Source organism: Crotalus tigris, unplaced genomic scaffold, assembly GCF_016545835.1.
Source record: "Crotalus tigris isolate CLP2741 ecotype Arizona unplaced genomic scaffold, ASM1654583v1 scf7180000017977.1317863, whole genome shotgun sequence".
Lineage (NCBI taxonomy): Eukaryota > Metazoa > Chordata > Lepidosauria > Squamata > Viperidae > Crotalus > Crotalus tigris.
Window position 1 is genome coordinate 832,280 of NW_024096755.1, and position 25,883 is coordinate 858,162.

Genomic DNA, 25,883 nt, shown 5'->3' on the forward strand with positions numbered 1-25,883 from the left:
TCCTCCATTGAGTTTGGACTTTAAGATCTTCTTCACTCTCTTGATGTATTCACCTCTAATCTTTTTCTTGACTACAGTGTGCTTGATGTTGTCAGCTTGAAGGATACCCAAGTATTTGTAGTAATCTTCCTCATCCAGACTCTTAATGTTATTTTCGTGGGGCATCTTGATTCCTTAAGTTTTCACTACTTTTCCTTGTTTGATAGTAAGTGTGGCACATTTGTCCAAGCCAAACTCCATAACAATATCTTGGCTATATATACGGACAGTGTTGAGCAGCGATTCTATTTCAGATGATGTTTTCCCATATAGCGTCAGATCATCCATGTAAAGGAGATGGGATAGTCTGGTAGATGTTTTTGATGTTTGATAGCCATGTCCTGAGTTATTCAGTATTGTTGAGAAAGGAAACAGTGCAATAACGAATAGTAATGGTGACAATGAATCTCCTTGAAATATTTCTCTCTTGATATTAACCTCTCCCAGTCTCTCACCATTGATCTGCAACTGTGTCTTTCATTGTGCCATCGATCTTTGCACAATTTTCTGATGTTTCTACTGATTCCTGTTATTTCTAGGCACTTGATTATCCAGTCATGTGGCAGAGAGTCAAATGCCTTTTTGTAGTCAATCCATGCCACATTCAGGTTGGTCTTCCTTCTCTTGCAGTTTTCCAAGATCATTTTGTCTATTAGTAGTTGATCTTTTGTTCCTCTGCTATTGGGGCGGTTTCCTTTCTGCTCAGGTGGAAAGAGATTGTTTTCAACTAGATGCTGTTGTACTGCATCAGCTACCACACCAGTTAGTAATTTGAAAGTTATTGGTAAGCAGGTAATTGGCCTATAGTTGCCTGGTGGATTTTTGGCCTATAGTTGCCTTTTGCTGGATTTTTCATTATTAGGTAGGTTTTCCCAGTTGTTAGCCACTTTTCAATTTCTCCTCCTTGTAGTATATTGTTGAACTGCTTGGCAATGAGTGGGTGTATAACAGTTAGATGTTTCAACCAAAACCCATGCAGTTCATCTTCACCTGGTGCTGACCAATTTTTGATTTTCCTTGCTCTTTTTTCTATCATTTTTGTTGTTATTACTAGTTCTTTCATTTCAACTTCTGTTTTATTTGCATTCATCTCTTTTAACCAAGTCGCATCCTTGTTGTTGTTGTTGATGATGATTATTATTTCCTGATCTAAGAGAGCTTTTGGCTTGATCCAGCAACCATTCTGATAAGATAAATTCACAGATGTCTGCAGCCTAAGCCATAATTTAGGTTCTTGAAAACTATTTGGAAAATAGAACTGTTTTAACTGCTTTCCTTTTCATGGGCAATCTCTTCTTTATAACTTCTTTATAATGCAGAATTTACATTTTGCATCTAAATACCAAGGAACAATGAATAATTTCCCCAAATAAAGTATTTATTCAAGAGATACTAAAACCCCTGAATAACAATGCCAATTAGACTTCCAATAAAAATAAGTGCATGCTCAAACCTAAAAAGTCCTGAGTATGTTTGGGCATCTTTTAACAATTTTAGATATTTATTCAATACCATGTGTGATTGCACAGTCATAGAAAAAAAATGTGAACGTTAGACCATAAAATTATAAATAGCAGTGAAAATATAGTGCTCTGTTTTTGCAAAAACCAAACAAATAGCAATGGATGTAAGAAAGAACAGAATAATTATTTCAGTTGCCACATCCAATATATTGATGGGAATTAAACAGCTGCTCATTATAAAGTACCCTACATGCTGAATTTATTAATTGGTCTGGTCACAGACCTTTTAATCATTTGAATTAAATCTCTCAAAGGGTTTATAAATAGTAAACATTGCTTTTATTGTTATGATACATCAGAGTGAAATTTTACAAAGATAGATTTATTCTGTACCACCAGCAGCATAAAATAACATATAAGGAAAAATTTCCAGTAGTAATACAATAACAAACAAAATCACCTATTAAAATAAGTTAAAGGAAAGAAAGGGATGGAAATTAAGTACTATAATTAAAGAAAATTATAGATTACAAATTTTACAGTAAGTTGATTCCGGTTAAATCCAGTGGCTTCTGACAGCAGTAGCTCTAGCACAATCATTCCTTTCCGAAAACTTCACTTAGTAAAAGAACAGTTGGAGATTTTAATTTTTAGTTGAGTGATAGAATAATTCTGCACTTTGGTCTCTTCAACAGGGCCAGGAAGCATCCTTCTGGAGACTTCATAAATCTTCTTCCAACCAGGAAGTCAGTGCCAAGTTGGATGGTACAGTTGGACAAAGGTTCTCACTCTAGCAGCCAATCAGATATTGAGATGATGTCCAAAATCAGGACACGAAGTAGGAATGCCTTCTTCTTTTATGAATTTTTATTGACAGTGGTGCCTCCTGTAGATCAGTGATGTCAAACAAGGTTCAAATTGGAACCCGAGCATATAAGTGGCCATCAAAGTTTTTGGAAAGGTCTCAAACTACCTCTGAATTTGGTAGTATGCAATTCCTATCAGCAGTATTTTGTGTAAAAAGAACTCATACCAGGGACATTGATAGGCTGAAGGAGGGATGTCTAAGTGTCTCAAAAGACAGTCAATCCCATGGATATCAGAAAAAGCATGACAAGGGTGTTATGCCCTATACTATTACTTCCATTTGAGCACTCTGAAAATTTTATGTGGGGTAAGTGCAACTGGATCCAATCAGAATAGTGTGCTACTGAAGTGTAGACACCAGGCACATTGGCTACGCCACAGCCTAATCCCCAGCTCACAATCCCAGTCAAGAGCCAATTTTCACTTCCATTACACTTGCAAACCATAGGTCCTCCAGAATCACCCTAGAAAGAGAAAGATGTATGTTATCAGATGTTTATAGGAAGGCTGCTTCATTCAGATTTGAGAAATTGAAATGCAAATTTCCTTGCAGCAAAGTATTCCTTTAACTAAACATCTCAACTTTAGCCTGAGAATCGTCAGTAATTGCTTGTTCATCAAATACAGTTTTGGGGTTAATGCAATATATTGATTGATAACACAGTAAAATGGGACTGGATTTGCATCATACACTAAGTCCCCCTCTCCTCAAAAGCTAATCATATTTAACATTAACAAATAACAGGATGTTAACTGTCCTGCAAAACATAAGCACATCCATGCAAGATAACAATATTTCCTTTGCTGCCTCAAAAAACCAATCAATGGTATCGCTGTGCCATTGTGGGGGAAACTACTATTGATACTCATTACTTTACTACTGACTACTTGTAATTGTTTCTAATCACATCCTCTTGCACAAAAAATGATCAAATATCATCTGAAGAACCATAAAGGTGACCCAATATTTTAATTAAAAAATGTAAATGAGATTTGATGCATTGTTGGAGAAAGAAAAATACTGCTTCTAAGATGGTAAATACAGCTGCATCTATGTTGATCATTTTTTAAAACTATGTATGTTCTACATTCTATGTTTACTATTGTCTTCTAAATGAACCCTATTCTTTCCTTAACTGGATGACAGCTAGGGTTGGCCAACAGTTTGAACTCAGTCTCCCAAAAGCAGCTTTGGGGCATTCAGGAGTATGAATTTAGTCCCTATTCACAACATCTTAAAGCAGTCACATCTTTTCCCAGAATCACCTGGCTATTCTAGGTCCTCTGAAACTCCTATTCAAAATGAAATCCAAAGTGTTACACAGTTGTATTGAAAGCCATATAAATTTATTACTATTCCTCCTCTTCAGAACTAGTCAAAGGAAGCCCTCTGAAGTGTCTTGGATTTTAAATCTGGTTAGGGATTCATATTCATAGGAATTCCTGTCAAAAATATTTGGACAACAGCAATTTGAGCCAGTAATGCATTTTAAAGATTTGATCTCTTAATACATAGCTGAGCAAGTTTGATCTTATGCAGGGCAGTGCGATATGTTATGTTGTCCTATGTTCTTTATAATTACTGGAGATGGCAGATCTGAAAATGTTTGGCTAATTTTTAGATAAGATAACCCTTATTGTCATCTTGTTGTTGTGTTGAGGTTCTGTTGAAGCTTTAATAAAGTAACAACTGTTATTACTCCTGCCTTTACTCAATGCCTTACCAATGCACAGAACAGAACATTGGCGACGAGAATGGGATCATGCTGCAGAGAAAAGTAGGCTGACTCACCACAGAAGGCCGAAGGGCTGGGAAGTTCGGCGTTCCGACTTGTGCGACTCTGCCTGCCAGTACGAAAATGCTGGAAGAGAGATCGGCAAGATTCGTTCTGGAACCCGTTCTCAAGCCAGAGCAGCATGAAGCGTTGATGAGGCCACCAAGGAGGAGTGATGGCTAAGATTGGGCGTCTGTCCAAATTCGATACAGCGCACCCTGAATGTTGGAGTTCATATGTTGCCCGAGTAGAAAACTACTTTCGGGTAAACCAAGTTCGGGAGGACAGGCTCAAAGTCAAAATGTTACTATGTGTCTGTGGGCAAGAGACATTTGATATTGCTGAGAACCTGGTCACCCCAGCACCATTGGAATTTATCGCTTATACGGAACTTAAGAAAATGTTAAGAGAGGATTTTGAACCAAAGCTTTCGGTGATTGCATGGCATCAAGCATTTGAGCAGTGGGACCAACATCCAGGAGAGTCTGCTGTGGACTTTATTGCTGCTCTATGGCAAGCTGCAAGGCCCTGTAAATTCAAAGACTTAGAAGAATGGCTGCATGATCGGCTAGTTTGTGGAGCCGAGAGCTGCAACAAAAGATTTTTGCGAAGGAAGACGTTTCCTTCCAAGATGCACTAAGGGAGATCACAGCTGATGAAGCAGTGGGAGGAACTGTTAAGGCCTTGCAGCTTTCCAAGAACCCTACAAGTTCAGGCTCCATCCATCAAGAGGTTGCTCGAGAGGTATTCGAACTGGATTCCGAAAATGAGGTCGACCATCTGCAGCAGCCAGCAGAGAGAAGGCTCCAAGAGCAAGCTAACAAGAGGTCTGACAAGGCAGTTCTATTCCCTCAGTGTTTCGGATGTGGAGGATGCCACAGGTGCTCTGACTGCCATTTTTGGTCTGCTACTTACAGGGCGTGTGGCCGGCAAGGCCACATAGCCACCATCTGTTTGGGTTGCAAGAAAAACTGTCCATCAGAAGAATTGCTTCGGACAGGTATCAGGGTCCCTAGCCAAAACAGGGTGGGCTTCTGCGCGTCCCACAGGAGCATTTTGAGAACAGGGGCTCACCAGCCATTAAAAAAGAAGCTGCGTCTTGATGTCAAATGCATGGGGTCCCCTTGATGATGGAGCTGGACACGGGTTCAGCTCTGTCAATCATTTCCCAGGAAACCCTCAAGCAGATGTGCTATAGGAGCGGCCAGAGAATTAAACTCAGGCTGTCGGATCTTATCTTAACTGACTTTCAGAATTCCTGAGTCAGTGTGAAAGGGGAGGCCATGGTCATAGTGCAGCGTGAGCATTTCAAGGGGTTTTTGGACATCATCATGGCTGAGGGTGACCACATAAGTCTAATCAACTGGTTCGAGGCACTTGGGATTCAAGTGACTGGACTACACAGCTTGCAAATGGCAGGCCTTGCGGAAGTTTGCAAGGAGTTTGCTGATGTGTTCAGCCCAGAGCTTGGGTTGTACAAGGGGCCTCCCATTGCTTTGCAGTTAGATCCCTCCATTGCACCGATTAGGATTAAGCCTCATCGGGTGCCTTTTGCGCTTAAGCAAAAGATTAATGCCGAGCTGGATAAACTGCTACAGCAAGGTATTTTGGAACCTGTGGATAGCAGTCCATGGGAAACACCCATAGTCACGCCACTCAAGGCCAACGGGAAAGTCCGCATTTGTGCCGACTATAAATGCATGCTAAACAAAGTGTTACAGCAGCACTCTTATCCAGCGCCGGTGGTGAGCCACATTTTGGACTCACTTAAAGGAGGCTGAGTTTTCGTCAAACTTGATTTAGCTCAGGCCTATCAACAGCTACTGGTGGATGATGCAACGGCTGAGGCTCAGACCATCATAATGCACCGGGGAGCTTTCAAAGTCAGAAGACTGCAGTTCGGGGTTAATGTAACCCCTGGCATTTTTCAAAGCGTGATGGAGCATACGTGTCATAACATTCAGGGAGTTTGCCCTTACTTCGATGATGTCCTCATCACAGGGGAATCACCCGAAAACTTGGTTTAGAGGCTTTGGTCCATTTTGTTGAGGTTCCACGAAGCAGGGCTAAAGCTTAAGCAGGAAAAATGCAAAATTGGAGTAACTTCCACTGAATTCCTGGGGTTTTGCATAGATGCAAAGGCATCCATCCTGCTGAATCTAAGCTCAAAGTGACTCAGCAGGCCCCAAGCCCCAAGTCGAAGAGCGAGCTTCAAGCCTTCCTTTGGCTTCTAAATTTTTACCATTCCTCCCACCCTCACAAGGCTGCAGTGGCAGAGCCGTTACACCGGCTCTTGGACAAACTGGATCCATGGAAGTCATTGACCACCTTTCTGCTCCTGACTCTGCTCTCAGGGGGGAGGAGGACCACGATCATGATTATGGATCTCAGTTTCTCTGTGAAAGCGGGTGTTTGCACTCTGCAAATAGGGGTTTTGCCAATGAGGCAGCTCCTGACTCCGGCACTGGGTCCATGGGACATTGCACGCAACCAGCTTTTCATGCCACTTCTATTGCAGGCCTTGTGCCTATGGGACAGTGCTCCCAACAGGGGTCTATTGTGGACCTGGGGAATTCCATCCCACCAAGGAAGTCTGGTTTGGGCTTACCGGAAAGAGCCAGCCAAAGTCAGATGGACAAAGGGTTGGGTCTACCAGGCCAGGCCAGTCAGCAAGATGCAGGTTCGTCTGTATCAACTGGGCCTCAAAGTCCCAATCTACCGAACCTGGCAGGCGAGCTTGCAGACTGGGCACTTGTAGCAGCTCTGAGACGGTTGGAATGGGCCAGAGGCCCTCCAAAGGTTATGTAGAGCTGAGGTGGCGCAGCAGTTAGAGTGCAGTACTGCAGGCCATTTTAGCTGACTGCGTTCAGCAGGTCAGCGGTTCAAATCTCACCAGCTCAAGGTTGACTCAGCCTTCCATCCTTCCGGGGTAGGTAAAATGAGGACCCAGATTGTTAGGGGTATTGCTTACTGCTGTACACCGCTTAGAGAGTGCTTGCACTTAAAGCGGTATATAAGTCTCATAAATAAATAAATAAATAAATGTAAGGTTACATAACAAGATTATGTAAGATTCCTGTCTGTAAGCCGACAGTCCTAGTATTTCTCTAGAAATAAGAACATGGTCAAAGGAATAACTTTGGAGTAGTTAAAAAAATAGTGGTGTGTGTTTTTGAACTAAGAGGGGAGGAGTGTTATGTCCTTGGCCTATGATTAACAGAGCAGATGCAGGAAGCTGCAGAGAGACCCAGGCAGACTACATGGCTGCCCGGGCCAGATAGGCTGTCTCCAGCTTATTGGGCATGTTCAAAGCAGGAAAATACATTGCATTTTTTGGCTGATGCTGTCCCTGCAAAAGGGTATAAAAGAGATCCACGCCATCTTGTTGTTCTGTTGAGGTTCTGTTGAAGCTTTAATAAAGTAACAACTGTTATTACTCCTGCCTTGTCTCAATGCCTTATCATCACACAGAACAGAACAGTTTCATTAAGTTTCTCAGAGGCTTAGCTTCTCTGTTTTCTGTCTTAGTAAAATACAGCAAGAATCATCTCACTGATTGAAAATCTTTGTGAAGCTTACCATCAAATTTCAGGAGCCCAATCTTGAGGAGCTTTTCTGGACATTATATAAGGCCTCTTGCTGATGATTTCCCATACCTATTTTGGGATTTTGAAGAGCACTGAACCCATACTTCTCCCAGTGAAGGAGGCTCTTGAGAACATATGGAGAACTCTGAATCCTTTATGAGAAGGTTCATAAGTTTTCCATGTCAGCATTGACAAGATTGGTACAACAAAGTTAATTTCTTTACTTACTTACTTACTTACTTAATACTCATTGCCCAATACATGGAACCGTAAAGTAACATTAAGGATTAATGTCATGTACCTCATCAGGTCCTTAGCAACCCTACCACGCAACCAAGATTAAAACTAATCCAATTTAATACATTACCCAAGTTCAATCACTATAAATTTAACTCTTATGTCACGCAATCTTAGTTAAGCTTTTGAACATCTTACCTGACAAGAATCTTTGCCCCCTTCTAAATTACCTGCACAGATCATACCGGGCCTGACAGGGGAGTGGGGCAATATTGTAATATTGAGCTCATTGTAGAGAGAGTTGCATATGTCTGTATTGATGATAGACACCTCCACTTCTTGAAGGGTTTGGGGAGGCTCCAGGTCCACTGCAAAGAAAGGAAAGAGTTGCATTATAAAATGCAGAGAACAAGTAACTGAGTTTATGCTCACTGTAACTTTTGTGCCAAACCTTCAACATTCCTCAACTTCATTTTGAAGAACAAATTTAGTTTTTCTTGTTGAGATTTATCAGAAGACAGAATTGCTATTCAGTTTAATGATCTTAGGGAGGTAAATATTAGTGTTGTGTCAGACCTGCCCTAATCCAATCCTTTAGGAAAGAAAGACATCAACTCCATTTGGTTGAAGTGATAGATTATTTTACTAAAAGATGCTGGCTGCAGTAAAGTCAGGCTAGAACTAATTTTCCCATGTTCAAAAGATACAGAAATTTTCCCCACATCCCAGCCCTCCCCCCCATGACCAGTCCATCTTCAGCCAACAAGAATCCACCTAGATATTTTGAGAATTCTGAGGTGTTTAGGGTAATATTCTTTCTCAGGGTGCACGGCCTTGGGTGGTAGCACAGACTGGTTCCGAGCTCTCCTGCTCTTCATCAAGATGTCATTACCCCCTGCCTTCTTGCTAACAGAACCAGTGATAAGTGCAATGACAACTGCAGAAGCTATACACATTGTAACTTCACAAGTGAAGTATCTCCTGGGAATGAAAATCCCTTGTATCTCAGGACCACTGGGATTCCAAAAATGTGCCTACATTTTTGAAAACATCAGATCCATTCAGCTGGAAACTGTGCTATTGTCTATATCTAATATTATCATACTTGTTGTTGTTGTTAACTGCGAAGTCATGTCTGACCCATTGCGACCCCATGGACAATGTTCCTCCAGGTCTTCCTGTCCTCTACCATCTTCTGGAGTCCATTTAAGTTCACACCTACTGCTTCAGTGACTCCATCCAGCCATCTCATTCTCTGTCGTCCCCTTCTTCTATTGCCCTCAATCTTTCCCAGCATTAGGCCCTTCTCCAGTGAGTCCTTCCTTCTCATTAGGTGGCCAAAGTATTTGAGTTTCAACGGGGTTGATCTCTTCTAGGACTGACAGTTTGAACGCCTTGCAGTCCAAGGGACTCACAAGAGTCTTCTCCAGCACCATAGTTCAAAGGCCTCAATTCTTTGGTGCTCAGCCTTTCTTATGGTCCAACTTTCACAGTCATACATTGCAACTGGGAAAACCATGGCCTGGACTATACGCACTTTTGTTGGCAGGGTGATGTCTCTGCTTTTTAGTATGCTGTCTAGATTCGCCATAGCTTTCCTCCCCAGGAGCAAGCGTCTTTTAATTTCTTGGCTGCAATCCCCACCTGAGGTGATCTTGGAGCCCAGAAAAATAAAATCTGTCACTACCTCTATTTCTTCCCCATCTATTTGCCAGGAATTGAGAGGGCCGGATGCCATGATTTTGGTTTTCTTAATGTTGAGTTTCAAGCCAACTTTTGCACTCTCCTTCTTCACCCGCATCAAGAGGCTCTTTAGTTCCTCTTCACTTTCTGCCATTAGCGTGGTATCATCTGCATATCTTAGGTTGTTGATATTTCTCCTGGCAATCTAAATTCCAACTTTTGTTTCATCTAGCCCTGCCTTTCTCATGATGTGCTCTGTATATAAGTTAAATAGGCAGGGCGACAGTATACAGCCTTGCCGGACTCCTTTCCCAATTTTGAACTAATCAGTGGTTCCGTGTCCAGTTGTCACTGTTTCTTCTTGACCCGCATATAGATTTCTCAAGAGACAAATAAGATGGTCTGATATTCCCATCTCTTTAAGAATTTGCCACAATTTGTTGTGATCCACACAATCAAAGGCTTTAGCATAGTCAATGAAGCAGAAGTAGATGTTTTTCTGGAACTCCCTAGCTTTCTCCATGATCCAGCGTATGTTGGCAATTTGATCTCTAGTTCCTCTGCCTCTTCGAAATCCTGCCTGTACTTCTGGTAGTTCTCGATCCACATACTGCTGGAGTCTAGCTTGTAGGATTTTAAGCATAACTTTACTAGCATGTGAAATGAGTGCAATGGTGCGATAGTTTGAACATTCTTTGGCATTGCCTTTCTTTGGAATTGGAATGTAAACTGACCTTTTCCAATCCTGTGGCCACTGTTGAGTTTTCCAAATTTGCTGGCAAATTGAGTGTAGCACTTTTACTGCATCGTCTTTTAAGATTTTGAATAGCTCAGCTGGAATACTGTCACCTCCACTAGCTTTGTTGTTGCTCAGATTTTCTAAGGCCCATTTCACTTCACATTCTAGGATGTCTGGTTCGAGGTCAGTGACCATCTCATTGTGGTTATCTGGGATGTTAAGCTCATTCTTGTATAGTTCTTCTGTGTAGTTTTGCCATCTCTTCTTAATCTCTTCTGCCTCTGTTAGGTCCTGCCATTTTGGTCCTTTATCATGCCCATCTTTGCATGAAACGTTCCCTTCATATCTCCAATTTTCTTGAAGAGATCTCTGGTCCTCCCTATTCTGTTGTTTTCTTCTATTTCTTTGCACTGTTCATTTAAGAAGGCATTCTTATCTCTTCTAGCTATTCTCTGGAATTCTGCATTCAATTGGGTGTATCTTTCTCTTTCTCCTTTGCCTTTCGCTTCCCTTCTTTCCTCAGCTATTTGCAAAGCTTCCTCAGACAGCCATTTTGCTTTCTTGCATTTCTTTTTCTTTGGGATGGTTTTAGTTGCTACCTCTTGTACAATGTTGCGAACTTCCATCCATAGTTCTTCAGGCACTCTGTCTATCAGATCTAATTCCTTAAATCTATTTGTCACCTCTACTGTATATTCATCAGGAATATGATTTAGTTCATACCTGAGTGGCCTAGTGCTTTTCCCTACTTTTTTCAATTTAAGCCTAAATTTTGCAACGAGAAGCTCATGATCTGAGCCACAGTCAGCTCCTGGTCTTGTTTTTACTGACTGTATAGAGCTTCTCCATCTTTGGCTGCAGAGCACATAGTCAATCTGATTTCTATGTTGACCGTCTGGTGATGTCCATGTGTAGAGCCGTCTCTTGGGTTGTTGGAAAAGAGTGTTTGTTATGACCATTATATCTCTTGACAAAATTCTATTAGCCTGTGCCCTGCTTCATTTTGTACTCCAAGGCCAAACTTGCCTGTTATTCCGGTTATCTTTTGGCTTCCTACCTTAGCATTCCAATCCCCCATGATGATAAGGACATCATTTTTGGTGTTAATTCTATAAGGTGCTGTAGGGCTTCATAGAACCGGTCAATTTCATCCTCTTCAGCACCAGTGGTTGGGGCATAGATTTGGACTACTGTGATATTGAATGGTTTGCCTTGAATTCGAATTGAGATCATTCTGTCATTTTGGGGATTGTAACCCAGTATTGCTTTTCCTATTCTTTTATTGACTATGAATGCTACTCCATTTCTTCTGAGGGATTCTTGCCCACAGTAGTATACCTGATGGTCATCTGAGTTAAATTCACCCATTCCTGTCTGTTTTAGTTTGCTGATTCCTAAGATGTCAATTTTCAGTCTTGTCATCTCTTTTTTGACTACGTCTAGCTTGCCTTGATTCATGGATCTTACATTCCAGGTTCCTATGGAGAAAAAATCTTTACAGCATCGGACTTTCCTTTCACCACCAGATATATCCACAGCTGAGTGTCCTTTCGGATTTGGCCCAGTCGCTTCATTTTTTCTGGCGCTACTAGTGCTAGCACTCTGCTCTTCCCCAGTAGCATATTAGACACATTCTGACCTGAGGGGCTCATCTTCCAGTGTCATATCTTTTTGCCTTTTAGTACTGTCCATGGGGTTTTCATGGCAAAGATACTGGAGTGGTTTGCCATTTCCTTCTCCAGTGGATCACATTTTGTCAGAACTCTCTGCTATGACCTGTCCATCTTGTGTGGCCCTGCATGGCATAGCTTATAGCTTCATTGAGTTACCCAAGCCCCTTCGCCATGACAAGGCAATAATCCATAAAGGGGATTGTCATACTAGTTTTTGTTAAATAACTAAATGTACACATGCAGGTTGATTGTCCATTTATTCCCCCCATGTCCCCCTCATCCCTCCTATGCTTTGATGGCAGGATGCCAGCAAGGTGCCAAGCCGAAGATGGCAGACCTGACAGTGTTATTTCTTTCTCATAAATTTTACTGCTCTTTTCTTCCAAAACATGACAGGAGAGGACAAGAAATACAGGCACATTAGTTTTCTGATGAAAGTAAATTATGATGGAACAAGGAAGACTAAAATTTTCCAACCACTCTGTTCTACACATATCATTATTACATATACAATGATATGAGATCACAGCTGCCAGTTATTTAGCCAAAGTGCTAGAAGTTTGACTAAGGGATGTGTAAGACACAGTCTTGTGATTATATCTGCTCTCCAAGCTGTCTGGTTGATGGAAACCAACATAAACTATTTTGAACTGGAGAACACATGACATATAAAGGGTAGTCCCTAAAATAGGCATGCCACAGTCCTCTTTTAAAGCAGCCTAACCATTGCATGATGTGATTTAATCTGCTTTGTGGTCCTCCATCCCACCCCATCCCCTATATTATGTGTAGATGTTTAGGATGAAAAGAATGCCAACTGAGAACCCAAAGGGATTATATCTTTACTTGCTCCCTGTTGTTCTGCAGTTACTGGTGTGTGTATAAAATCAGAGAAACTTCAAGTCAATCAATTGATTCCAGTTTGTGACCTAATTCAGACTTCCAGTTTGCTTTGATTGTGATTTGATTTCAAAACCAAACCTGTTTAAAGATAATCAGGCCTCTGTGAATAAGCCTGAATTAATTAATTAGATTTGAGATTTGGTGTGATCCATTTCAAATTTGCAAATTAAAGTTTGGGAGCAAACTGATTCAGTTTGTACCTCTGGAAAGATTAAAGAGCACTTGGAAGCCATCTAATTTGCTTTGCTGCTTCCAGTTGGGTCCCAGATTTCTTTTCCAATTCTGCTTTGATGTGGTGACTCAACTCATTTTTGTGAAATCAAAACAGCCCTTCAGATATTTTAGTGCTTTTTTCTGCCATTGGAAATAAGGGCCCCATTTGATGTCTGGAACACAACTCAAATTAAGCTTTGCTGGTGCTATTAGTATGGGTTTTAGTGGCCAGAGGTTCCACTAGCTACTGTCACTATCTTGAGTTTACTGCTGATTCTTGAACCTTAAAAAGAACCTTAAGAAAAAGAAGAACCTACTACTTTTAAGTAAGCCAAAGTGATTTTTAAACCCACTCAATGCTCTGCTTTGCTTCAATCCTGCCCCTAACCTGGCTTCATCCAATTTAAATCCTACATAATTTTTGATTATTCCATGCATCTAATGAAAGTTCATGCCATTTAATAACATTTACTACATTAAAAGGGTCCTATCATATTCCTTCTGATTTATAAGTCTACTGTGTAACTTTACACAGTAATTCATGCAAAACTCTAGTTTGGTCTCAGTATCAATGCAAAGTAATGGTCTTGTTCTCTCAGGTTTGTATCTGGAACACTCTCCAGCATCTTCATGAATTAAAGTATGTCCTGTTGTTCCTTAAAGTAACTTCAAGTTACTTTAGTGTCATAAGCAAATAAATTAATCTTTAAACATACAAGTTCCACAGATGAAAGATGTGAAAGGATGAAAAGGTATCACATAAAACACACTTCCCACTTTCCTCACCCTTAGATTGTGTTCTTCCCCATCCAGTGACCCAGCAGTTGGTATTGTCAGGGAACTCCACAGAAGACTTTGGGAGACACATAGGCAAGATATAATTGGTGAAATCCACAGTGTCATTTAGCTTCACTAAAGCGATGTCATACACAGTGTCATTAGCTGTGTAGTTAGGATGAACAACGATCTGTTGGATGGCAAATTTCTCTGAGTTATTTGAAGGGTTCATGAGTTGGTGGCCACCTAGCCCCACAAAAATTCCGTCAAAGCCTTCAGGGACCCTGTAAGTATTAATAATTAAAAAAAATGTCAGTAGCAATCTATGGATGCAGACCTATTAAGACTATTGCAGGATTTTAACATTTGCTGAAAAAATTCCTGACATCTGCATTGCCAGAGGCACCACATCTTGTCTGCATTTAATTTCACCATGTTTCCTCATATCCAACTCAGCCACATTTAAAGATGCCAACAGCCTTGTTGGAGTTTGGCAGGAAAGAACAATATTTACTCGTTTGTATACTATTTCCATCAGTGCTGACTCAGGGGTACATGGTATCCCTAGCCCACATTGACTGATAGCTTCACTTCTTGCCAGTGTGGAGATTTGAATTTATAGAATGATTTGGAACTATTGGCATTGGTACCCCTAAGTTTTGGCTTTCCCAAGCCAGTGCCTATTTACTCTTAATCTGAAGCCAGCTCTGATTTCCACATACAGTATCAAAAAGTGTACATTAAATAGTATGCAACAGGAAAGTACCATCCAGTGACACTGTGTACAGCAGGGGTCCCCAACTGATGGGCCGTGGCCCACTACCAGGCTGTGGCCTGTTTGAAACTGGGGCATGGGAGAAATGGGCACACTCCACATGTATGAGCAGCAGGCAAATGTGTACACATGCATGAAGCTGAACTCATGCCAAGCACAAGCATCCTTCACTCAAGCACTCTCCATTTGCAGGAGTAGAGCTTCACACATGAGTGCAAGTGCCTGCTGCTCCCACCTGAAGCTCCATTTGCATGAGTGGAGAGTGTGTGTGCATGCATGCCACTCGCACAAATGAAGTTGTGCATGCATGTGTGCACCTGCCACTCACCCCCCCCTGTGCTGGGCCGCCAAGCTGGAAAGGTTGGGGACTGCTGCTGGTGTACAGTAATACACTCTTTTATTGATGTATAACCGAGGCAGGATCTGAAGATTTGGTAAAAAATGACAAAAGCATTGGTGGGGTCTTTTTATATATGTATCCCTAATTGTAATGCAAGCACAAAAAGATTGGCAGTAGGATAGCCCTGACACAATGCTATTGTCTTCATTTGACTCTTCTGTGAACATTTCTGAAAGACAAAAAAGTCCGGATAGTGGATGTGGTAGTATCTGTAGGCAGCAGAATAGAAGAGAAAGAACTGGAGATCACTAAATCACTAAATACAAAGACCTGCCAACAGAAATAGAATGACTGGCAAAAGAAAGTGAAGGTAGTACCAATAGTAATAGCCACCTTGTGTGCAATCTCAAAGCATCTGGAGGACCATTTGAATACCACTGGCATTGACAAAATCACCATTAGTCAATTGCAAAAGGCAGCTTTACTTGGAACAGATTATATCTTGCAACAATACCTTTAACATCATCGAGCAACATCTGCCTATTCCATGTCTTTGGGAAGCACTTGATAGATGGACACAAATGCCAAAGCCAGTGTAAATATCTGGCTATGTAACAAACCATAATAAAGCTGTTTCCTGGAAACTCTAGTTTATTAAAAAGATCAGCATCATAACAATAGAATCTATCTATTTTTCTCACTTAACTTTACGGTTCAGTAACTTACCAAATGAAACAATGAGCGGCTGTGAGCACCCACTGCTTGTCTATGAGAGTGCCACCACAAAAAGTTATGTTGAGTACTGAAAGGCCCGCTTGCCAGGGCCATGACCCCTCAGAGGCTGGTTGGCCTCCAACAATTCTCGGAGAGATTAGTGACCTCTTACAACCTGCCAAGAAAGAGCAGAATAGAAGAGACAAGGGAAACAAAGAAGGAGAGGGAGAAGGAGTTTGGTATAATGGTTAAGGCATCAGGCTAGAAACTAGGAGATTGTGAGTTCTAGTTGTATCTTATACATGAAGCGTCTGGATCACTTTGGCCAGTCACTGTCTTTCAACCACTTTCTAAATATTGCCTGAACATTACAGGGAACAAAAAAAAAATGTTTTAGATTTTGGATTATAATAAGAACAAAAGGGAACTTTCCCCCAAACCCCTGAAGTTCAACAGATGAAACCCTGAAAGAAACAAATTATCTCTTTTTGAATGATTTTGTATGACTTTTGGAAGAATATTTTCAATGATTGTGTCTCCTGAGGAACAAGTTAATACTTAATATGCATATCTATATACTTTTTTGACTCAGTATGTGATCCACTCTGTGTTTAGATCAGCAATAGACTTAATTCATACATGGATTTTGATCCAATCCCAAGAAAAAGCCTGGTTTCTTCTTTAACATGAAAGAGGATAACTCAGTCATGGTCGAAGAATGAATTACTTGTCAAAGAACAAAACATTGTAAGATATTATAATATAACCTTTGTTGTCACTTTTTCTATGTATATACTGACACACATTAAAAATGAAATTCTGATGCCTGCTCTCAAAAGAACACACACACACACACACACACACACAAACACACACACATGCACACACACATACATATACACAAAACACATACATACATACAAATGCGTGCACACACACACACACACATATCCATTTTGAATACATAGCAGAAAAAAGAGTCTTGAAACTTAAAAAGGTTGATGCTATACGGTATAAAGCTATTATAGAATCTAGTTGTTCTGCTTCAGATACCATGAAGCCTTTTCCCAAAAGGTAACAAAGAAAACTCGTCATGAAGAGGATGGGTAGTGTCCCTAACAATATTGCAGACCCTGGTCAAGCACTGTTTACATGTCATGTCCTGGATAGAAGGAAGTAATCTTTTCTGCTGTCCTTACCACTCTCTGCACAGTCTTCCTGTCCAAAACAGTAATACTTCCAAACCAAACAGTAATACAATACAGTACAACAGGATGCTTTCAATCGTCCCTCTGTAGAAAGTGGTAAGGACAGGGGAAGGAAGATATGCTCTTCTCATATGACACAGAAAATGCAGGCACTGCTGTGCCACTTCACCAGTGTCTCACTGTTGAGCAACCTAGCTAACCTACTCCTTATTTCATATTATGTCTTATTTATAACATTTATTTGTCTAACCTGTTAATTGACAAGCTGCAACTGGAATTATAGCAATGGTTCTGAAGATTATATTGTGTTAGAAGCAACATAATAACATATCTAAGATTTTGTAAAAGGCAAGCAGGTTTCATTTTCACCACCCAGTGCCAATTTGTACAGAAAGTTTCTAGGGCACATAGAAATTCCTACCTATTTCTGGGTCAGCAGCACCTGTTGGAAAAAGAAAAGACAGATAAGATAAAAAACACAAGGGATTTTAAAAGGGGTATTAAGAGATTCTGGTTACAGTCCATTCTTGGGGTATTGAAACATTGATACCTCTGACAAGTTATTGCAGATTGCCAATAGCTAAAAGGTGACTGGCTAATGAGGACAAATGGGCTAAAATGGACTGTAGTCCTACCTAGTTTATATTGCCCATTTCAGTATCTTTTCTTCTAACTTCAAGAAGCACTTCAAAACCAGGGGAAGAGCTGACCCTGCAGCTACTAAAGTACAAGTACTCCTCAACTTATGTCTACAATTGGGATCAGAATTTCTGTTGCTAAGCAAGGGGATTATTATGTGACTCATGTCTGATTTTACCACCTTTCTTGCCATGATTGTTAAGTGAATCACTGCAGATGTTAAGTGGGTCACATGGTCATTAAGCAAATCCAACTCTCCCACTGATTTTGATTGTCAGAATCTGTTTCAGAAGATCACAAATGGTGATCACATGACCCTGATATGCAGTGACCATCATACATACATGCCAGTTGCCAAGTGGCCCAATTTTGATCGTCTGACTGTGAGGATGCTGTAACAGTTGTAAGGACTGGTTGTAGGTCACTTTTTAAAATGTGGTTGTAACTTTAGTCAGTCACTAAACAATTATAAGTCAAAGACTACTTGTACGTTTTCTCATTTTATTATTTTTACTTGAAGAGAGCTGTTATAATTTTTTGTTTGTTGATGGCTTTCCACTCTGGGTCAAGGGAGTCTCTGTATGGTTCGGCTTTACAGTATAGTGTTTCACGTTTTGTTAGATGTCAAAGTGTGGACTTCCATATGCTGGAAAATTACTGTGAATAATTTCCAGTTCAGTTTGCACCCGGTACACTCTCACTTACTTCCTACCTCCTTATATGAGAAAGCACACCTGCCATTCAGATCAGCTAGCAAAAACATAGCTTAATGTTTATTAAAATATCAGCAAAAGTAAAACAAAATGGTTTAGGAAAATGGGACAGAAGGCAGGCTAACACACCCAGAGAAACAAACATTATCTATATATTTATATAAAGGGCACAGAACTTTCTCAAAGCCACCCAGACCAATGCTGTGGATGATTAACATAAACAGTCCCCAAAGGAGCGGCTTTGATTATTCTAAATTTAACCCTTTTACTGCAATAGATGCAGGATTGAGATGGAAAGAGGACACCAAGTGATCCTTTCTCTATTTTGCACCATGAAAGAAACAATGTGGTGGATGGAGAGGCCTGTGCTCAGTAATACCCACAAGAGGAGGGCCCTATAGGGGACGGGAGGGCAGAATGATCAAAGCAGCACTGTGGTCTTGTAACACAAGCACTGCCCCTTTTTGTATATGCATTGTGATATCACACAAATATACCAAAGGGCACAGCAGTATGAAACTGCTTCCAGAACATCCCTCACCTTCTAGCTTGAGAGGGTCCTAGCCAAAATAAGTAAACATAACAATACTCTCCAATTAATGAAGAATGAGATATAATTTGATTCTTTTTCGTTTACTATTTTCTTTTATTGTTAATTGCTGACAAACACACGGGAGTCCCTCAGAAATTTATTTAATTCAATTCTGAATTAAATAAAAAAATATATTCATTTTTATATGTAGTTTTATTTAATTTTATATATAAATATTAATTTATAAAATTATATATATAATGTTTATATATTTGTTTTATATGTATTATGTATATTTGTTTTCTATGTATTATGTATATATAATATATATAATGGTCAAAAGTGCTACAACAGTCAGAATAAATTGTGTTCAACATTGGAAGACTGATACAATTCTGAAAATATCTGATTGGTAACTTAAACTTGGAGAATACAAAACAATCAAAAATTTAACAGCCCATAACTAGTGGCTTACTGATTAAAGTTGCTGAGCTTGTCAGCTGGAAAGTTAACAGTCTGGGTTTGAGACTCAAGTGTGAGCTCCCATTAATTTTCCCTGCTCCTGCCCACCTAACAGTTAGAAAACATGCAAGTGTGAGTAGATAAATAGGTACCACTTCTGTGGGAAGGTAACATCGTTCTGTGTGCCTCAGCATGTAGAGTTTGATGACCACATGACCACAGAAATGTCTTCAGACAATGCTGGCTCCGTCAGCTAAGAAATGGAGATGAGCACTGCTCCCTAGAGTCAGACACAACTGGACAGGGAAACCTTTACCTTTAGTCTCATAAAAAGTTATTGAGAATGGAAATGGGTGGTGCATTTATATGTGACTTTGTTGGCTTAATAATTGACTATCCAAATATTTATCATTCTCTCTTTCCCAGTGCAATTAAATCAAAACCATCCATCTTCATTCCTTTTTTCCTTGCCTGGGAAACAGTAATGGGTTTTCCACATTTCTGTTTACAATAGATATTGTCATGACCCAGTAACATTTCCTAACTATGGTTTAAGAGCATATGATATGTCAGTTTGGTTGAAGGTATTCAGGTCTAGATTTGGTGGATGCATAGAGGAATTTCTAGGGAGACATGCTGTGATGAAATTGTAATGTTATTATTTTATGCATTATTAAATTTATATCCTGGTCTTTTGTTTGTAGAAGAGTTATTTATGTACAACAATAAAAGAACATGAATAAAAAATATTATAACAATGAAGCAATTAAAATGAAGCCCCTAAATTAAAATCAAGATCATGAAAATATTTAAGAATTAAAATTGTTAAAAGAGCAGGAGTGTCTGAGGTTGGGGAATCAATATAGTCAAGATTATAGGCATGGCAATATAATCAAAGGCCCATTCAGTTTTTTTAAAAAATACTCATAAAGATGTGCTTTCAATTACATAGTTGCAGTTACCAACTTGACTTTGTGATTTTTCCTCTGTGAATTTATTACTTATCTCACACACATTTTTATTTCCTTTGAAAGCTATGGAGATATTAAAAGGGGGGATTTACATAGCCTTAAATATGCCTTCCCCCACATACCTTGCAATCTAGTCAGTTGAAGAAACCAGACAATGAGTAAAATGGATGAAAAAATCATAGCTGCCTTCTGTTCTGATCTGAAAGGCCTCCAAACCAGTTCAGCTCCAGTCAGTTTGGGACAACAGTTGTACTGCTTCAATCTCAATCTTTTGGTATTGGTTTAGTAAACTGTAACACAGAGAGTAAAGATATAAAAAACTAGAAATGTCAGTTCTTTACAGCCTCTAGATCAAGGCATGGGCTCTAAGAGGCAATCTGGTGATATCTGCGTGACAGCAGTGGATACAATACAACCAAAATGAGTAGTCTGTCAGGTGTGAAAGACCAGGTTCACATATGAAGATTCAATTAAATTGATTTATTGCTAAAAGCCTAGGCACAGAAATCTTCTCAATTAATGGTCAGCACCTGATTAGAGTTAAATAAGAGACAGTGGCACTCAAGGGGATGGTAGTGGACTTTGTGGCTATGTAGGGATTCTAGGTTAATAACTATTTTCACTCCTCCCCCAGGCTCCATCATTCCCTCTCCTACATAATTAGAATCAATTATGGTGAAGTTTGCAAAATGGCTTTACATTTATATGGACCTAGGCTTGCAGGCCATTTGAATGGCAAATCCCAAATCAGTTTTTACATTCAAGTGCAAAACCAAGAAAATAATTATTTGGTCAGCAAATAATTAGATGAAATAAATTTGAAGACAGCTATTTGAAATGAAAAACAGAGCTTTATAAAAAGAAGGACATATGGTCCCTGTATTTATATCCTACTTTTTCTCTAAGAGCTTAAGTGACAGAACTTGCCATCCTTAAATCAATTTCTTTCCATAAAAATTTAGGAAAGCTGTTGCTTTCAGATTAATCTGGCTTTCTCCAGAGCTACTATATCACACAGGATCTCAAATAGATGTCCTTTACTTTAATTTTAATGATATGATAAGGCTGGTAGTAGTTACCACAACTATTCAGTGCTCTTCCAATTTTGCTTTTTGCATCTCACTGATGGTTAATCATCTTTGCTTAAATGAATCAAACTAAAAACAGCTCCTGATTCCTGAGGCTGTCTTAGCATTGAACAGCTCAGCCATTAAAACCTTTTCCCAAGATATAGCTGAAAATCTAATTTCTTATCGTTTTTATCTGCTGGTTCCAAATTCTATCCCCTGGAGCAATAGCAAACAACTTTGTCCCACTTCCTTCTATGTGAAAACTTTCCAGTTATTTGATGACCACTTCCATGGACCCCGTTCATTTTGTCCTTTCAATATCCAGGCCTTTTGATTTTTCTCATCAATCATTGGTGCCTCAGGATAAAGCTTATATTATCTAATTCCCTGACTTGTTAACTAAATGGCTGTGTTGGAACAAAATATATAGCTGAATTACTGAATTAACTCATTTTCAGGATTCTCACAACACCTTGTTTGTATATTGGCAAGACGTATTTCATTAGATTAGTAAAGGGTCTAAGTCTGCTGGTTGAAATTAGCCAACAACCAATTTTTGGGGAAAAAGGGGAGTATATTTTCAGAAGATGACCTCTTTCTTTTGTAACCTACGTCATTTTTCACATGATTTATTCTTCCTTTATTTTATTTTTTTGGGAATCAGAAACATGTACTATACATCCTCATACACAAAAATAGAATGATGGTCAAATATAGTCTTTCTGGAAGACGTTTTCTACCCCTTTGTTTAGATAGTCCCTCTTGAACTGATGTCACTGGGAAGGATTAGATTCACATGCTAAAGCTATTTCTAAAAGAAGAAAATCAAAGGTCTCCCATCTAATGACCATTTTGCTTCTTTGGACCTCTCACTATTCTCTAGCATTGTCACTCTCCAAATATATCAATGCCCCCTCTTACCTGCTTCTTACAGGATCTGGTGGAAATGAATATTTCCAGCGATTTGCCCTGGGTTATAAAGACCCAGTATCGTCAGTACATACCAGAACTTACGATAGCGTTACATGTTACTCATCCCAAAACACTACCTTCTTGTTTTGAACAATGAGATAACATACTTTGATATTGTTCAACTGGCTCAACATTAGAGATTACTTCTTCACAGCTGAATTAATGTGCTATCCACCATTTCTTGACTTGACAGAAAAATATGCAGGCATAAACTATGCTGCCATGATGGTCGAAACCTATTCTGCTTTAGAACTATGACAAATTAAGGAAAATCCTGTGGACGGAACAGCTAAAGATCTTTTGAAAAGACGAAAGTCATAACTACTGAAAGAAGCCATCTTTTTCTTCACACTAACCCTGACTTTAATATATGGTAACACAATATCTGTAGAACTTTGACCCGGGAAGGATAATGAAATAAGGGTTTATTAAAATTATAGCTTCCTCCTTTAGCTTTCCCTCACTTTGAGAAGGGAAATAAAGTTAATATAGTTAATTGACATAAGAAATTATATAAGTTGAAAATATTTGCTCATTAATGTTTTTTAAACATTTGATATGACTATAAATAAATGTTAGATTAGGATTAGGAAGAATATAAAAGAAGTCTTGTTGAAGCCAGTTTAGCTCTCTGAAATGGACAACTTTTGCTTATGATTCAGATGGTTTAAACAGATATTTCTTTCCTGCTTAAGATTCAGAAAATCCTATTAAACAAATAATGTGCAAGCCTTTACATGAAAACTTATGTGAATTCTTTGCCATGCTAAACTAACATTAGAATCTTTGGATATTATTTCTGTCTGTAAAAGAAAAACATACTTTTTCTCTCAGAGACTGATTTAAAGAAAAATGCTGTGTATTTAAGATTCCAGAGAGTCATGTTCTCAGGGAAGATAACATGCTTTAAACATTAAGTATTTTGTTGAATTAATTGCCAAAGTAAAACAAAAACACATAAGCAGAATTTTTAATACAGAGGGATCACTCATAGGACCTGGTTACTCTAGACTGGAAAGTAAAGAAGAAATGAATTTCAGAAGAAGGGAGTGACAAACCAGTTGTCTATAGTTTCCGAGAAAACTACACTCAGATCTGTCTATAAAATCACAAAGTTTACACTCAACTTAAAGGACATTTTACTTTGTTCACATGAATTAAAATTAAACAGAGAATAGTGAACTGGCTTGAATTCAATTCACACATTGCTACTTGAAGAAATGCCTTTTCTCATTTGTATCTACTGTGACCTCCTCCATATTTCCCCAACCCAAAGGCAGATGAAGTAGGTCTCTACTAGGGAGAGAGGTTTTTCTATGGTTACACTCTAATTATGGAATTTCCAAAGAGGATCAATCAACCCATTTTAGAATTTTTAAACAAACCTCTTTATTTCCTTTTTATTTCCCCATATTTTCTTGTAGAGAAGCTGGAACAGATTGCATGGTATTTGGTGGGAATCAGAGCCAGGATCCTGGAAGGAGAAGTTTAGTAAGGTTATAATTTTGCAGTATGCTTTATATGAATCCCCTGGCAAGAGAGAGAGAGTTTCCAATAAATGTGAAATGAAGATGTAGTTCTCTGAAGAAGACTCTAATGTCATGGAAAAAAACCAATGAAAAAGATAAGAGACAGCAACACAAAGTAATAATTCTTACTTTAAGATTCAGAGGTTTATTTTGCTAATAATTTGGAACATAGCAAACATAACAACACATCACTCACATTATTAACTCATTGCAATAATGAGGTCCAGTGACATAGCAGGTCCAGCAAGGACAGCTATAGGTCAGTGGCCATGAGCTGATTTTGAGCTCTATCTTTTATACCCTTTTCCTGATGGCCACCCACAGATGGACATTATCTTGCAACATTTACAAAATCAGTTCCTTGTTCTTTCTTGCTGACCATTACTTTCCACATAAATCCGTGTACATCTGAAACTTTCATCCATCTGCTACTTTCAGTTCCCTATTTCCCACGATTACAACATTCTTGTTCAAATATACTTATAAAACTATCTATTTTGCAAAATCATATTATGCAAATTACAACAGCTCAGCAGATTACAAATAGTTCTCTTGTATTATGAAACCATCCTAGTTAGAGACTTTGATTCAGGTCTTTGTGGGGCCTTTTTATGTTACTTAGGCCTTATCAAATCTAATGAATTGATGGGCTATATTTTCTGTCTCCTACACTAATGATGGGAAAAATAGAAGGAAAGAGAAGAAGAGGATAACTAGTAGTAAGGTGATGCATTTAGTTACAATGGTAATGGGTGTTGATAGACATGGAAGATCAGATTAGGGATAGATTGCTATGGAGAAAATCTTTGTATATAGTTGCTAAGAATTTACAATGACTTAGTGGCACATAATCAATAAGATATAGGATTCCTAAATACACTGGAGTAGGCCCTTAGTATTTAAAAATGGGACATTGAGAAATCTTTATGTTGCTCGGTATACTACAACAAGAATACTAGAACCTCTGAGCTCCTTCCTTGGGAGTCAATCCTGATTTTTATCTGCCTTTAGGTAAAGTCAGTTTCTTGGATTTGTCCGTGACCTTAGATGCCTTTCTACTGTATATGTAATTGATCCTTTTTAATGACTGGAATTTTTGTATGTTAATGAAGAGACTGGGCTCATGGCCAGGAAAGGAATTGTTTCTTCTGATGTCAACTCCAAAGAACTGTGAGTATGAGTGATGCTTCAGGCATGTGTTGTGCTGATTTTGTTTCTCTATGGTTGATCATTGCACAATTCTTCCCATATCTTTAAATAAAACATGAAACAAAACTCAAATGAAGTAAAACATATTTATAAAAAAAATCAGGTGATCTTTTTTTTTATTGAAAATTTTTTAAATTTTACAAAAACAAATCCCCTTCCCATACCCCCCCCCAACCCTACCTCACCCCCCCCTTCCCAACCTCCCAAACCCTCCCCTGGACTTCCCAGAGCTGAGTACAGGCTTAATTAAAAAAAAAAAAAAAAACTTAAAACACTTTTAAAACCTAAACAAATTTAAATACAATCATCATTCTATATAAACTCCCTCCAAAAACACAAATTTAAACATTACTTTCTTTGAATATCTATATCTATAGTGTAAAATCTAATTTCTCCCTCTTTCTTTATCCTAAAACGAAAAAATAAACATATAAACCTTTGTTATACCATTAAAACTAAATACTCTTAAAAAACTTAAAGTAAATACATATTTAAAAATCAGGTGATCTTGAGAGCAATTTTAAAAGTTTTAATCATTTGCACCTGATCTGATGCACCTGTTTCTAATTTTAGTTATTTGCGTGAGTGGTATATGTAGGAGTGTACTTACTTTTAAATATTTGCATTTGCAAATTTGCAATTTGCATTTTTATTATATAAAAATTATACAATGGATTACATACAGTGTTTCTCAACCTTGACAATTTTAAGGCATGTGGACTTCAACTCCCAGAATTCCACAGCCAGCAATGCTGGCTGTGGAATTCTGGGAGTTGAAATCCACATGCCTTAA

The 25,883-nt window shown here is 38.9% G+C and overlaps 1 protein-coding gene across 1 annotated transcript in view; it reads right to left on the reverse strand.

The window, feature by feature from the left end:
• Window positions 1–24,136, reverse strand: part of LOC120309052 (transmembrane protease serine 9-like) — a 46,788-nt gene extending 22,652 nt beyond the window's left edge. The window contains exons 1-8 of the mRNA XM_039345849.1: window positions 24,078–24,136; window positions 23,738–23,826; window positions 20,433–20,600; window positions 17,415–17,435; window positions 15,798–15,960; window positions 13,966–14,240; window positions 8,167–8,336; window positions 2,585–2,833 (exon numbers count right to left, since the gene is read on the reverse strand). Coding sequence (XP_039201783.1) covers window positions 2,585–2,833; window positions 8,167–8,336; window positions 13,966–14,240; window positions 15,798–15,960; window positions 17,415–17,435; window positions 20,433–20,490 — 936 coding nt within the window. The 5' untranslated portion in view covers window positions 20,491–20,600; window positions 23,738–23,826; window positions 24,078–24,136. The remainder of the gene's footprint in view (window positions 1–2,584; window positions 2,834–8,166; window positions 8,337–13,965; window positions 14,241–15,797; window positions 15,961–17,414; window positions 17,436–20,432; window positions 20,601–23,737; window positions 23,827–24,077) is intronic.
• Between the last annotated feature and the right edge of the window lie 1,747 nt (window positions 24,137–25,883).